This window comes from Lissotriton helveticus, chromosome 3_2 (assembly GCF_964261635.1).
Source record: "Lissotriton helveticus chromosome 3_2, aLisHel1.1, whole genome shotgun sequence".
NCBI lineage: Eukaryota > Metazoa > Chordata > Amphibia > Caudata > Salamandridae > Lissotriton > Lissotriton helveticus.
This window is the reverse complement of record NC_136062.1, coordinates 119,559,785-119,576,306: the sequence shown is the minus strand read 5'-3', so window position 1 is coordinate 119,576,306 and position 16,522 is coordinate 119,559,785. Positions and strand designations below refer to the sequence as shown.

At 45.7% G+C, this 16,522-nt stretch overlaps 1 protein-coding gene across 1 annotated transcript in view; it reads right to left on the bottom strand.

Annotated features, from left to right (window-relative positions):
• Positions 1 to 16,522, bottom strand: part of TEX9 (testis expressed 9) — a 573,374-nt gene that overhangs the window by 476,455 nt on the left and 80,397 nt on the right. The window contains exon 4 of the mRNA XM_078684880.1: positions 13,536 to 13,612. Coding sequence (XP_078541006.1) covers positions 13,536 to 13,612 — 77 coding nt within the window. The remainder of the gene's footprint in view (positions 1 to 13,535; positions 13,613 to 16,522) is intronic.

The following is a 16,522-nucleotide window of genomic DNA, read 5'->3' as shown; positions in this document are numbered from 1 at the left end:
GGTACTGGGAGTTGCCATTATCTAATCACGACAGGATAATACCTTGCATTACTATTCTTCAGGTTTCCACAGGGAGCCCTTCAATAGTTTTCTGGAAGGCTCTTAAGAGACCAAAGTCACGTTCCTGCCACTTTCTTAGCCTGTGAGGTCATAGTAAGGTCTTTGTCCAAAAAACACTCCCAGGCTCTTAACATTCACTTTCGGAGAAGGACGGTCACCCATGCACAAAGACCAGGTAAGGAGGTACCTGTAACTGCAGCTATCAAGTATTGGTATCTTTCATAGATTAACATGCCTGAATCATTTCCCATCGTCGTAGTGGGAGTCCCACGGTACAAATAACATAGCAGTAAGTAGTGGAAAAAATAAGCATGGGCGGATTTTGCGAATTGGCAATCCGCGAAATTGCGTATTTACAGATTTGCAATCCGCAAAATCCGCGAACTCTCGCGAATTTTGCAGATTCCTTTTTTTTTTGTGTTCGCAAGTGTTTCTGCCATTTCGCAAGGGTTTTTTACCAGTTCGCAAACGCGAACTTACTTGTCGGGTAGCAACGGTCACGAACATGTTGTTTCTACGTTTGGTTCATCACAGCACCCTCTGTTTCACCACTGCCACCCTCTGTTGTACCACTGCCACCCTCTGGCTCACCCATGCCACCCTCTGGCTCACCCATGCCACCCTCTAGTTCATCACTGTAGATTATGGGGGGGAAAAGCACACTTGCCCTGCCTCAACTGACATGAATGAATTAGGGGCTGATTAATGTGTCACTGAATTTGAACTTCCAGGCTGGCACCTGCTTCCTTATCTGTAATTGCTTTCTGTTGCAGTGTAATTTTTTTAACAGGACCTTTGTTGTATACTTGTAGCTATTCTCTGAGCCTGCTGTGAGGGTCAGAGCAGGGTCATAGAATAGTTGCAAGTAGGCAACTGAACTCTGAAGGGGCCCCTCAGGAAGCACTACAGGGAATGGTTACTAATGATAAGATTGAACTTTTGCACCTGCTGAGTGCTTTCAGTTTTGCAAAAATCCAAATATCCAGAAGCATCCACAAAAAGTAATCCTTTCAGGTCAAGATCCAAATCAAAGTGACCAGCACATGAAGAAAGCACTGGAAGGAGCCTGCTGGACAGGAACAGGAAGTTGGAGACTGTGGGGCACTTCCTTCCTCCCACCCCCCCCCAAAATGGACTCCTTGCAAAAAAAAAAAGTGCAGGCAAATGTCAACCTGAGGAGTTATTCTGATAATCATAATTTTCAAGGTTTATGCTGCCTGCTGGTGGATTTCTTGTGCGAAATTGCAAATTTTGCAATCTTGCAATTGCGAGATTGTCGCTGCCCGCCGCATCTACGTGTTCGCAAGTGTTTACTCCCGCGAAATTGTATAGTATTCTAGTTGGCAAGTGCAACCAAGCAAAAAATCCGCTTCGCACGGATTTACGAATTTTCGGTAAGTTCGCGAGAGTTTGCGGATTGCGAATTTGCCGAAAATCCGCGAGCGGAACGGATTTTACGCCCATGCTTAGAAAAAAACCATAGGCCCTTAGATGCAAGCATGCATTATATAGCGTATTAGTCTCCTTTTCAAAAAAGGACCGAACTGAAAGATACAACCAAACAGAGACCAGCACCCTGTAGAACCTTCCCAAGAGAGGCGGAGTTCCTCAGCTTTCGGGCACCAGAGTGGTAAGTACTGTAGTATAGAGGAAGCCTCTACGGGGAGGAGGATGGGTGCATGTGAATCTTTGAAAGACATTAATACTGGATAACTGCAGTTACAGGTAAGTAACTTATTTATTAACCAGCATAGGGGTATCTTTCATAGATTCACATGCCTGGATCAGAATAGCAAGCAGTGCCCCATGTGTATATATATTATATATATATATATATACGCACGTGTATTAGCTGGTAAGCACTTTAGTGGACAATGGGTAGTGCTAATACATTACTTAGTACCATGTGAAATATGAAAAAATTATACTATATAGATCGTAGCAAACATAGATGTCGTCCTAACAGCGTAAGCAACAATATTCACCAGTGCCTGTAAACATAAGGATACAAGTATATATATTGCAGATGAAAGCATTCCCAGTAGAGATTTGAACACCCTACAGAAACGTACTTTTTTCTGGACAGTCTTAGCGCCAGTGTCTGTAACTGTTGCGGTCTTTCCTGGGAAAGGAAGGCCTTGTTCTGAATGGCGTCCAGAATTGCTCCCAGGAAACACATTCTCTGCCTTGGAATGAGGGAGGATTTTTGGTAGTTTAATGATAGGCCTAATCGCTGAAACAGGGAAATACAATCTTCCGCTGCTGCATCCACAAGATGAGCTGATGGCGCTTTCAGAAGCCAGTCGTCCAGGTATGGAAATACCTGATAACCGTTGTTTCTTAATGCAGCCGCTACTGGGGCCATGAATTTTGTGAAAGTACGTGGAGCCGATTTGAGACCAAAAGGAAGGATTCGAAATGGATAGTGAGTACCAGCCACTGTGAACCTTAGGAACTTTCTGTGTTTCGGGTGAATAGAGATATGAAAGTAGACGTCTTCGAGGTCCAATGACGTCAGGAAGTCGCCACTGTTGAGGCAACGCAAGATGTCTGCCAGAGTGACTATCCTGAAAGTTTGGGTCTCAAAGAAATTGTTTAACTTTCTGAGATCCAGGATAGGCCTCCACTCTCCTGACTTTTTGGGGATAAGGAAAAAACGGGAGTAGAAGCCTTTGCTCCTCTGCGAAAAGGGGACTTTTTATGTTGCTATCTTTTGAAGCATGATCTTCGCTTCCCTCTTGAGTATATGTGGACGAGGGGGGTGCGGTCCCCTGGGGGTGTATTGGGTGGTTTTTGAATGAACTCCAAAGTTTGGCCGTGAGAAACGAGATCCAGGACCCACTTGTCTGAGGTGATTTTTCACCACTGGTGTAAATGCATGGAGAGTTTCGCACCTTTTAAGGGGAGAGGTGCACTCACTGGTACCCTGCTGAACTCATTGCTTGCAGCCAGAATCACGGCCTTGTGATGTTGACCTCCTTCTAGATCCCTGCCGAGAGAAACCAGCTGTGGTTGGTTGGCGGTTATATTGTTGATATCCTTGTCGTGGTTGGTAGGACTGATATGACTGGGAATGCTGGTAATTATTTTTGTAGTTTGAGAAACCCTGGCCTCGATCTCCCCGTAGGGGAACCCAGCGGTACTGAAGGGTACCTAGAGCTCTAGCTGTGTCAGTATCTTTTTAGATCGCAGTCAAAGCTTCATCAATGTGGTTGCCACAGAGGCTATCACCATCGTAAGCCATATCCAAGATTTTTTATTGCACCTCCGGGCGGAATCTTGTTGCTTTCAGCCACCCTTGATGCCGCAAAATGGCAGCACTCGCTAACTGACTAAAACTAGAAGGGGCGATGTCCATAGCGATATCAGTAAGCTCCGACGCTGCTCTTTCACCTTCAATGGTGAGTTTAATGAACTCATCCTCATTTTCTTCAAGGAGGAAGGATTTAATCTCCCCTACATCAGACCATAGCTAACGATCATATCTGCTCAGGATTGCTAGAGCGTTTGCCGCCCATACAGAAATCGCTGCCATTGACTAGAATTTCTTCCCAATGGTGTCAAGTCGTCTACCGTCCTTATCAGGTGCTAAGGTAATGGGAGCGGACGGATTCTTAGAGCGCCGCTGAGCCACCTGAGAGATTACAGAATCACCTTAGGGTGACCTGTTAGACAAAGAGGAGAGCCCTCAGGGGCTCTATATTTTTTATCCAGTCTCGGCAGTACAGGGATTAGAGAGGCTGGTGTTTTCATCACTTTCACCCCTTCCTGCCAAATGTGATCGATGATCGGTATTGACCTCAAACGTTTTCTGTATTGTTCCTTAAAGTCATACATAAAGCAGTCTTCCTGATGTACAACAGTTGGTAGGTGGAACCTAACAGCAGCCCTGTCCATAATATTATGGAAACCTCCTATATCTTCAGGAGGTGAATCCGAAGGGCGATGAGGTGGAGTTGGCACTACGTAATCATCCCATTCGCCCGCGGGTGTCGAAGGGTCTGGAATCTCCCCTTCTTGCTCCTCTCCCTCCTCTTGTGAAGGGAGAGGGATAATATGAGTTGGCATGACAGGAGGCGGTAACGGTGGTGGAGCCGCTGGCTGTGGTGGAGGTACTACAGTTTCCTGTTCTTGAGGAGGTAACCTCTTTCTGTAGTCCGGCAGCATACTCTGAAGGTTTAGTAGTAATGCAGGTGGGAATGGAGGAGGTTGTTGCACAGGCTGCTCCATGTATCTATATTGTCTATAATGAGCAGGAGGAGCTTCATACTGTTGGTAGTAGTGCTCCTCCTCCGCATAGTCATCATCCTCCTGACCCCTAACATTCAGTTGTGAGGGGCTATAAGCCGATCCAAATTGACCCTCCTCGTCATCAGTATCTTCAACATCTAGAAGATTGCTGGGAGGCAGAGGTGAAATCTTTGGGGTTTTAAACTCCATGCGCGCCCTCTGCAAGACTGGCGTTGAAAAAGGGGCATACATAACTGCTGGTGAAATCTTCGTCGTCAACGGATCAGTCGTTGACGGTGGTAATATTGCCGCTGATGATGTCATAGTCGACGGTGGTGACATTGTGGACGTCTCTTCCGTCGACGATGGTTTAGTCGTCGACGTCTGTGCCGTCGACGATGGTGTTGATGGCGATATCATCGGTGATGGTTTTCGCGACAACAAATTCTTGCTCGGCGACGGTGCAGTCGACGTCGAGGTTTTAGCTTTGGATGCCCTCCACAACAGAGGTGTAGTCGACGATCAAGGCAATGTCGACGAGATAGATCCTTTAATACACCGCAACCAAGGGGGGCTCCCTAGGGCTGGTCCACATACCGCCCAAGAAGGGAACATCCTTCGTGTTGGGCTGCGGCGCTGGCGAGGTTGCCGCGGAGCTGGGAAGGACGGTGTCAGCGCTAAATGGCCAGATTCTCCTTGGAAACTGCTTGGCAGATCTAAAACAGCGGAGGTCTCTCCTGGGCATTGTGTGCATTGCTGGCAGTGTGTGCATTGTTGGACTGTGCGAGTCGGGGCGGAGTGCCGGTGCACCCTGCTTTCCCCCTTGGTGTGGGGGAGACCGGATGAGCCTGTTACCACGATCCGTGTGAGAGAAGTGCAGATGTTCAGACCAGGAGCAACATAGCTGCTCGGTGTCTTTCGGACTACCGCACCTCGGGTCTACACAACGTCAGGAGAGGAGCTGAGTGAAAACATTTGCCTGGTCGCTGGCAGGCAGACCTCTGGCGGCTGGGTGCTATCATCGTGAGGGTGTGTGCGCTGGGTGGCCCCGGGCAGCGGACGGAGCATCATTGCGACCTGATCTCTCTCAGAATCGGATGCGAGCAGCGTGATTTACTGTGTTTTTGAAGTTACCGCAATACAAGCCTGATAGTAGACATCGCAAAGCGGTCTCACAGAGAAAAGTTACATAAACATTTGACATTCCTCTATGAATGAACGCTGTGCTGTACTGCTAAAGGCCACCGACCCGTCCTACCTGACTTGCCTGACCCTGATGCTGACACCTTAAATGGCGGCTCCTACCGCAGAGATGTGATATAAAAAGCTATTGAATGCAGTTGTACGCCAGTGTATGCAAGTGACATTTAACCAACCAGGACTGTCTGACCTCATGATGGCGTCTGGAATTCATTTGGACCATGGTTTCTCCCCCCTCCACCCAAATCTGAGTATCTCGGAGTACTCCTGTTTTCCACCCTGACAGCGGAGCACGAGCACTATGTCCGACGCCCGGTGGAGCTGCTCTGTTCAGCTATTGAGGAGATCGGCCTTGGCTCATCCCCTGACCGTCACCTACCCAGCCAGACTCTGGGCACAATTTTTCTCCCCGTCTCCCTGTCTCGCCCACCCCCCCATCGTATATCTGTAACTATGCTTTTTCCTGGTCTCCTATCTATATATCTGTTCCCATTTAGCACGTTCTCTCATTGTCTACTTCCTTTGCTCCTATCCCCTCTCTCCTGAATTTTTCCCCTTGCCCGCTACACCGCCTAGTCCCCTTGTCCTTTTGTACCCTTTGACTAAGCACTCCTTCTCCCCTTGTTGGGGAAAGATCCAATATTTATATATTGGAGTCTCAGCGAACCCGGTGTGAGTCCACAGCGCCAAGGAAGCCATTCCCAGTTGGGGTATGGCATGGCACCCCTTGCCAAAGCACTCCCTCTCCCCTTTTTGGGGGAAGGATCCAGTATGTGGGACTTGGAGTCTCAGAGACCCCCTCTGAGCGAGTCCACTGCGTTTAGGGAGCCTCTTGCAACAGAGATGGGGAAATTATACCACTTCCCCTGGGATCACAGTTTACTTGACTTTGGACGCAGCTCTGACTCGTCTACCGGTTTGTGTCCCCGTCACCTCCCCCCCCTCTTTCCATGCTGTGTTCTATCACCCTCCCCTCCTCTTCCCCTCCTCCATTCTCTCTACTTCCCCTGCTCTTACTCCCTCCTCTCCTGAATATCTCCCCTTGCCTGCTTTTTCCCTTACGTATATGTCCTTTTTGTTTGTCTCGACCTTACTTGTCTCTATGTTGCCAGGCTCTAAATACTGTGTAACCTTTTGTAACAATGTAACCTGCAATTATGGTCTGATACTCATGTAAAGCGCTCTGATACCTACGGGTCTAGCCAGCGCTATATAAAACCTTTAAAATAAATAAATAAATAAATAAATGAATCAAAATAAGTCGTCATCGTTGACGGTCTGGAAGATGACATAGTTGAAGTCGTGGAAGTAGCAGGTAAGGCTGTAAAATCTGAGGAGGTTTTCTTAGCAGATTTGGCTTTTGAAGGACCTGCAGACTGAGGGGATGAAATCCCTGAGGAGACTGTTTTTTCTCCTGATCAAGGGATTCTTTCGCCATGTGAGTGGTTTTAGGTTGTTTCCTTTACTCCTCAGGCTGACCCTCAGGTGACCTCTGTCTCTTATGAGACTTAGAGGAAATATCACTTTCTAAATCTGAGAAGGCGTCATTCTTCTTTTTCAACCATAATAAAAGCCATCCTTCCCTATCCCTTAAGGTTTTAGTAGGGAAAGTGCGGCAGATCTTACAGTGCCTTCCTTCATGCTTTGGATAAAGGCAGTAAATACAGTCTTTGTGGGCATCATCAATGTGAGCATTCTTCTTTCTACAGGACTGGTAAGGTCTGAATAATCCTTTAGAATCTGACATTATCCTGATGAAGTATCAGATAGACTCCCTTACACAACGAAGTGCGGTGAAAATCTGAGGAACTCAGCCTCTCTTGGGAAGGTTCTACATGGTGCTGGTCTCGGATTGGTTGTGGTTTTCAGTTTGGTCCTTTTTACAAAAAGAGACTAATAGGCTATATAATGCATGTTTGCATCGATCTGCCTATATTTTTTCACTACTTACTGCTATGTTATTTGTACCATGGGACTCCTACTACGACGATGGGGAATGATTCAGGCATGTGAATCTATGAAAGATACACCAATACTGGATAAGAGTTGTTCCCAACCACCATGACGTCCATCTTGTCACCATTTAGCTTGAGGCAACTATTGGTCATCCATTTGTTGACTTGCTTCAAGTAAGTGGACAGATGTGCCACAGTATGGCTGTTAGGTACCAAAGAAACAACAACCTGGGTGTTGTAGGCATACAACACCATTGTTAACCCAGCTGAACAAATAACGTCAGCCAGAGGGGAGATATATACATACATACATACATACATACGTACATACATACATAAACCCCCACACACACACACACACACACACCTGGGGTACTCCACATTTGAGCTGATGGACCTCCAACCAGCAGGGCCCTTCCCCGACCTGAAAGCTTCTGTTGTATTAAAATGGATGTACTCCTTTCTGGACATCGCCCATAATTCCTAAAGACTCAAACCTGTGTTTCAGGATCAAGTGGGAGACGGTATTGAAGGCTGCACTCAAATCGATAAGAATAAGCAGAGCTGATCCACCTTGGTCTGGTGTTTTCCCGAGATCCTCCATACCCAATAAATACTTTACCAATCTATTGGTAATGCCTGTGTATCGACTTACATCAAAGCAAAGGTCTTTTGTTTTATTTCAGTCAGAAAAGAGGGACTGTAGCAAAATAATGCCATATGATGAAGTATCCCTTTGTTTGTGAGAATAGATTTCGTTCTGATGATTTTTAGACAATGACTTGCCTACTATATTTTGGGTTCCAGGAAAGTAGGTTATACAAAAAACACACTGTAAAAAGATATTCGTGCACCTGGCTTGTTAACTATTCTTACACTCCAGTTGCTGAGAACATTTAGATTTGAGTGGCCACTATTTTGTACTGGGATCCCAAGAATAGGTGCCACCGTTCCAGAAAAGAATCTCTTATTTCCAATAATTCCTTCTTCAAAACAGAATTATTTTCTGATTGATCAAGTTTTCTTCAGAGAAAAGCCATAGCATGTTCTTCACCCAAAGGATTTTATTGGAATACAGCAAAACCAAATACATTATCAGAAGAACCGGTCTCTACAACAAATGGTTTTGAGTTATCTGGTTGGATTTAAGAAGTACAGGTATAAACATTTGTTTTAAGGTCAAAAAGGCTGCATTAGCGTGGTAGCCCAAAAAGTCTTCACTTTCTTTAGATATGAAAGGAGGGTTGACAAAAAGAATACAATTGCAATGCTTTTGCAATTTGCATATCCCACAAAACAGGGGCTTTCTCAGACAGATGTTGTACCATGCCAGTCAAAAATTGCTTACACCTTACTCTGAACACACGTCATTAGCAGATAAAATAATCCCATATAAGATATTGTTATTTAAAGGGGAGTGGATTTGTTTCCCAAGATAATTTTGGTAGTTTCCTATTAGATGACCTTTATTACATTATATATAATACATTCAAAATCCCATCTTTCTTAATCTGCTTTTTTAGAAATAGAACCTAGAGTGATAATCATCTTTATGGGTTATTCTTGTTAATCAGACGTTTCTTCAGATGGCAGGGATGAGTGAAGGGCAGTGTAGAAAGGAGGTCGAAAGATTGCTGGCGCTTCTTTTCGTTGTTCTCTATTTTTTTTGTTTGACTATCAATTCGAAGCATTACACAGGGGTGTGGAATTTATTAAAATATCTACTTGTCCATGGGGCAGGTTGCTTCATAAATCTACTTGTCCTGTAACAAAATCCACTTGTCCCTTTGGTGCCATGTAGTTGGGTGACAAATTATGGCAGCAATCTCATTATATAAGAGCTCTTATATAGCCTCTTGGATAATGCCAAGGCTCATACCACAGTAGTGTTTGAATACTAGCAATCCCTTTATGTTGCCACGTTTCGGCAGATCTTCATACTGGGACTGAAGGTATTGGTAAGCCATAGTTCCAGGGTTGGAATGCCCTTTTGAGTCTGTGCAAACCTACTAACGTGCATGTTTTAAGGGTGTTCAGCAACTCTTCTCTAATATTTCCCCATACTGAGAAATGTTGGAAATTTACTCCTGATAATGGCAAGCGTAAACCACGTTCCAGAGTTGGGGAAACAGTGGTTGGAGGGAAAATGAACTTGCAAACAATCAGGTTATCGCATGAGCAAATCTACACATGCATATTTGCTCATGCTAAAATTCAGTTCACAAATATTTACTAGGAGTACAATTTATTGCCCTACTACTGTAAATTCTTGTGAATTCACGAAAGCCATATAGCTGCACTTATTTCAAGGACATATAATAAGGGTGCACTTTTGAGACTTTCTTTAATAATTTAGTCTGGCGTTAACCATGACCTTTTGTGTTTATTAAAATTGTCTCTCTCTGTATCAGCTGGCTTCACTGTGAGTGACCGAATTCTGCACCTTTCACAGGGAGCATATCGGCACACAAAGTAGTTTTGTTCAGCGCCAATAACCAATGTGGCAGCGCGTGCTTTTTTGAGACCAAAAATAATTTTTGCTTTTGCCAATGTTTGTTATAATGGTGAGGGCCCGGCAGATCTCAAATCGATAAGGTTTTACAAAAACCATGCCAAAACAAGTTACGCATTGCCAAAACTAAAAAACTGACCACCAATTTCAGACCTACTGGCTTTGCCAATGCTTGTTTATTTTTATGTTTCCCATAATCTTATTGAAACTGGTTACACTGATTTTCCAAAAGGAATATTTTTGGTAAATACTAGCATGCATCAACATATTTTACTAAATGATGCTGCAAAGAATTGGTACCTGAAAATGTACAGTAGTTTAGCAAAATATTTTTTTCCCTACTTTCATTTTTTAGGAACATTTTATATTGAAAGCAAAGGATCAGTAATCTTGCTTTCAAGGGGGCGGTGCCGGGCCGGCGGCCAAGATGGTCGCACGAGTGCCCGGCTCCGCCGGCTCTCCTCTCCCGCCGCCTGAATTTCCCGTCTGCCACGCACAACATCGGAGCTTTCGTGTGTCGGAGGGGGTGCCGAGTGGATGTGTTCGCCTCCGAGCGCTTTCCGCGCCTCGGGAGCGGAGTTACGGCTATTTCTGTTCCTGGCCTGTGAGCGACTCCCAGCCGGGCCCTGGCGTGATTGCGCCGCCGCCAGCGAGATCCACAACGTCGGATGCAGAGCTTCAGAAGGAACCGCCCCACAATTGAACAGGTCAGCCCGCCCCTGTGGACTTGGCTCCAGCGCTACCCATGCACCGGGAGGACAGAACGTACGCTGCTTTTCGCGCCGGTTTGGTGCCCCCCCCCCCCCCCCTTCCTCTCCTTAATGGACTTCTTCGACCCCTACTTGTTGCTGGCTGCTTGGATGGCGTGCTGCCTGACCTGCAAGGGGCTGCCTTGCAGTGGAGCACAGACACTAATGGGTAGTGCATGGGACTGCCGACTCCCTCTCCCCCTTTTATCGGGCTTGGGGCGTGCGGCCATGACACTTGCTTTGGCGGCGCTGGGATTTGGGGTCCCCCCGACGAGTGGTGATTTGTACGGTTGAGCCCACAGTATGTGTTGGAAGTGCACGCGGTGAAGGCTGGGGAGTGGAGTGGATGTCCCCCGTGCGCTGAAAGGGAGGAGCTGGAATTGGATTACTGCGGGGGGCGCCGGACACCGCCAGAACGGAGAGACACATCGTCGCGGGCATTTTGAGTGCGAGACTTTGCCCGTGCAGCCTTTGCTCGGACCTTTATTGCACATGTTTGGTGGTGGGACCCTGCTCCGTTTTTCTTGGCGACGTGGGAGAATGTTTGCGCTAGTATCACTTCTTGTATGCTCTTCATTGACTGCCTACTTGACACTTTTTCATAAGCCTACGTCGGATGCTCGGAGAGTCCGCTGATCTCATTTGATACATTATCCTTTTATTTGCTTTTCCTGATGTCGAGCTTTGCAACTACGAAATGGCCGTCCTGGTTTTCCTATCTAATGTGCTTGGAAAGCAGACGCAAAATGGCGGCGGCGCCCCTGACGGTGCGGCTTCTTGGAACATTGCAGGACATTCTGCTCCTTTTGCGTTGGCATGCCCGCTCACTGTGCTGTTTCACTTGTGCTTTCTCTCTGGTAACTTTGTGCCATGTTTCTATTCGGGCCGGCAAATTGTATGTACAACAACGACACTTGGCTCCTTTTTCCCTAGCATGGAGAGTTTTCCATATTGCCTGGTTAGCTTGCGGGGGTGGGCTGTATAATTGATTTTGACCCTGCTTATGGTTTTTTGTATTTCCTTATTCATCACAGTATTATTGCAGGGGTGCGGGGCCGGGGGGTGGGGTGCCTGTGTTAGGGACCCCCCTAGATTCTTTTCCCTTCTGTGGGGTTTTCGATCATTTTCTTCTCTTTTCTTTTTACTTCGTGTTGGATATTGTCTTTCTCTTTCTTCTTGGCCTCTTTCTTTCTATATTTCGGGTTTAGACTCTGGGCGACAGGCACTCTGATAGGGGGGTGGGCCGTGACCGTATGCAGTGGTGCAGGGTGGGGGGATGGGGGTGGGGTATTGTTTTTGACTCGTTTTTTAGTTCCATGGCCTTCCTTTTCATGTTGTTATTTCGGCTTTTCTTTTCCTTTTTCTTCCTTCTTTTCCCTTTTTTTGAGGGTCTGATTCTAGGCAATTCACTGCGCGTTTCTCTAGTTCAGTACAGGGGTCTCTGTTCTACAGCTTAATTACGTGGCGGGCGGGTACTGTTTGGGCAGGGGTCTGACTTGTTTGTCGAATATCCTGATTGTACGTTTTGCTATGCATACCCTGCCTATGATGGTCCTGCCGTAAATATCCTGTCTCAAGTGTAACCCTAGTGTTGGCGATGTTTAACTGTGTGATATCCGATCCTGCTTTCTTCATTTAAAAAAAAAAAAAAAAACCACAAACCTTTCTGATCCTGCGACCTTGTTCCATTCGGCTCTCCTGAGTTGCGCATCGATACTGTGAGGTGTACTATTGCTTTGATCCTGATTTACATTGTTTGACTGTATTACCTCTGTAACCTTGCTTAACCGTGCCGTCTGACGGACTTTGACTGTAACTGTGAAATGTCAATAAAGGTTTAAAAAAAAAAAAAAAAAAAAATCTTGCTTTCAAGCTTCTGCAAATATTGGCATCTAATCAGAGAACATTCTGGCAGCATTATGCATAGCCTCACATTGCTAAACTTTGAAACCATGTGGACACACTTCTATACTGGAACCACTGTCAGTATTGCAGTCAGAATTTAAATTTACTTACTGCACTGCTGAATAATAAAGGCTTTAAATTAATGAACCATAAATACAAGTTTGAACAGCATTAACAAATACACACAAAAAATAACTTAACTGCAGGCATTGCCCTTCCCTGGCCCTTAATGGGGCACTGCAGACTGGCAGCCAAAGGGTTTGTGCTGCAGGGGGTTGGGCCTACTTGTCCCAAGGACAAAATACACATTAAAACTTGTTGCCCTTGACCTCAAACAGTATGTCCTGGGCGTCGGGCTATAGCAATTCCACATCCCTGATTACAGCAACCAGGTCAGAAAATAATCTGGCCTCTTTACTTGAACTAGATCAACCCTTTGGTACATACTTTAGCTCGTTTTGATGACTCTTAAACCAGGCCAGTTTGATTCCCTGGCAATAGCTTTAAACTTGGTAATGTAGGATAGGTCATTATGCAGTGTTGCAGTAATGCATATGGAGGTGTACAATGATGATTGTAATATAGAGAGTCTCACCAATGCAGGCAAATGTATGGTACATTCAAGCCCTAGGCTAAAAAAAGGCAGGATACTAAATTCTTCATGCAGTCCTCAGGTGGAGTTAGGTTCTCTTTTATTTCTCTTTACACAATCATTCCAACATTTTTAACAACCACAAAAAAAGATAAGTCTAGCAGGAAGGCAAAGCACTGAGCATCATAATAAGTAAGTGCGCTATTACTGGCGAGAGCCACAAGACAGCATCGAAGCACATCATACTGACAGATGTTATAAAAGATAATTATAGCACAACAGTGATGCCATTCGTTAAACAATGCATGCCGGTAAAAGAGAACACATTTTACCTGATTTGTTCATCTTCATCATCATATAGGTTAACGCACGTCGAAACTGGTCTTGAAAATATTTCCTGTTGCTCCCTCTTTTAATAAAAAAACAGAAAAAATAAATACTAAATTATCCATTATCTATAGAATATTTTGCAGAGGTGGAGTCCTTGTATTATGTTTACGAGCCAGCCAGCATTTATCAGTTATAAAGCATGAAAAATATATAAATTTACCCTAATGCATTACTACCCTTGACCATCCACGCACAAGAAAAATGCACCAAACTAACCAGACAGAGATAATATAACAACTCATACTTCTACGTTGTAAGAAAGTGGGTTTCTGGTTGAGAAGTGTGGAACCCTGCTCAGGCAGGAACAACAATCCTTGTTAGGGTGAAGTCAGAACTAAACCCCCAAATTAGCTTGCACTCACCCCTCTGGTAGCTTGGCATGGAGCAGTCAGGCTTAACTTAAAGAAAGTAAAGTACTCAAACAGTAATAAAGTAAAAGTCACAACACTTGAAAAATCCCACAACAATTTAGAAAAGGATTACATTTTTTGTATAAACTAACGTTATTTTCCAAACACAAATACAATAATAATCATCGGTTGCGATTATTATTGTTGCGAAAATTATAGTAGACTATATTCAGTAAATGGTATCCATACCATAGTATTCCCACCACTTCCCAGGTTTGTGCAGAGAGCCCCTTGCCGTGCAGATATGTTTTTTTGTTAGGCACACCAGTCCACCCCCGCCCGCAACCCCGCAAACGAGGATGCTGCTGGAATTTCCATCATCGGGCAATGCCTCACTTGGCTACCAATGTGGCAACCCCAATGAATGTACGCTCCGGACGTGGACCACCCAGGTCTTCAGTAGGTCTAAGGGTGAGGTCCAGAGGCCTACCAAGCACAAGCAAAAGTTCCAATGCCATCTTCTACCATTATGGAGTCCTCATGGTACAAGTCCAGACCACGTGGTAACAATCCATGTCAGGGGAAGTTTGGGTGTATCTACCTGCTGCGCGGAGTCACTGGTGGGTCATGTAAGTTGAGTGTGGATAACTGAGCTGAATCAGAGGCAAGCATATATGAAACGTTCTCAAAGGGCCTTACTAACTTCCCTCCACTCCGCTTCATCCAGTTCCCCAAGCCATGCTTTCCACATCTGATCTCAGCATGGCTAAAATCTCAGATAAATTTGGGATTAATGCCCTGTCCTATGCTGATGACACCCAGCTGGTGGTCTCTTTGACCCGGGCCCAGGCCGGTGCGGTCTCCAATTTTGTATCCTGCCTTCAAGAACTGGCGGACTGGATGGCAAACAACTGCCTGAGGCTGAATGGGAGTAAAACTGAGGTGCTGGTGATAGGCAAGGCTCCATCAGTATGGTCCTCATCGTGGTGGCCCCAGTCACTGGGCCCGACCCCCATACCTTGTGAACAAGCTAAGAATCTCGGGATTTGGGTGGATAATAAGTTGTCCTTCGACTACCACATCGGGCGGGTGGCAGGCGCCTGCTTTGGTATTCTGAGGAAACTTCGGAAAACCCTTGACGCCCTCCCCACGGAATCCAGGAAAATTCTTGTTCACGCGCTAGTAACACCTCGCCTGGACTACGGCAATATTCTGTACCTGGGTGCTACTGTCAGATGCCTGCGGCGCTTGCAATGTATTCAGAATACAGCAGCAAGATTAATCCTCATGCTCCCTAAGAGTGCTTCAGCGACAAGTGTGCTGGTTTCTTTGCACTGGCTCCCTATCAGGAAAGAGTGAAATTCAAGGCTTTGTGTGTGAGCAATTGAATTTTACAGAGAAAAGGACCCACATACTTGCATGGTGTTCTAACTCCTTATGCACCTACTAGACTGCTAAGGTCCTATGGAACAGGTAGGGTGCATGTCCCCAAAATTAAAAGAGCCAGGATGGGTTTGTCATCTTGCAGCCCAGTTGTGGAATTCGCTTTCTCAGGCACTCCGGCTAGAGTGTTCTAAATACATCTTTAGGAAAGGTCTGAAGACACATTTATTTCCGGCTTCTTAAATTATTGCCTGTTTATGGCTGCTGCAGCTGCTGTTTGCATTGTTACCGTAGCGCGGGGACACACTGGTCTCAGTGTAACCAGGCGCTTTACAAATGTAACTATTATTTATTATTATGATGGCAAACCGGTTTGGGGAGTTTACTATCAAGGACTGGCAGATCTGGGATATAGCACCCATGGTCAACATTTACCTCCAGGGGGCTGACCTCTGTAACATCAGGGTCCGGGGAAATGTTAGCTGCAAGGGTGTGACATAATTGCAAGTATTTGTGAAACTGGGTGTGGGTTGTTTGTATAGAGTCTGTATATCCTGGAATGTCCACAGGTTATGTTAAGTGATTTTGTATTGCGCATGGCTACCCCAGCAACGGGGCGTCCCAGCGCTCGCGGACATATGTGATAAGGCAGACACGTAAGGGAGAGTAGAAAGATGGAGGGTAACCGATGCTAGGGCTGATTAGATGGAAGAAAATAGCCAGGTTTTGATTAATTTGCGGAAAAGCTGATGAGTCGTAGTAGACCGTGCCTGTAATGGAATAGAATTCCAGAGTAAAGGAGCCTTGTGCTTGAATGAGCGTCCTCCCGCTCTGCTACTGCGAACCCTAGTGGTGCATGCAAGATAAAGATCTGCAGACCGGAGAGCACGCATAGGGGTGTAGAAAGTGCAGAGTCCCTGCAGTATTTGGGGGCCATGTCCGTAGAGAATTTTATGAGCAAGGCAGAGGGTTTTAAATTGGATTCTCTCTTTTACAGGCAGCCAATGCAACCGGGCTAGAGCCTGTGAGACTGAGCAGTATTTCGCCAGGGCAAGCAGAGTGCGAGCTGCCGCATTCTGAGCCCTCTGCAGTCTTTTAATGACCGTCAGATTGGAGTCTAGCAGGAGGACGTTGCAATAGTCCAGATGTGAAAGGACCATGGATTGTACTATTATCTGCCGGGTGGAAGGCTCAAA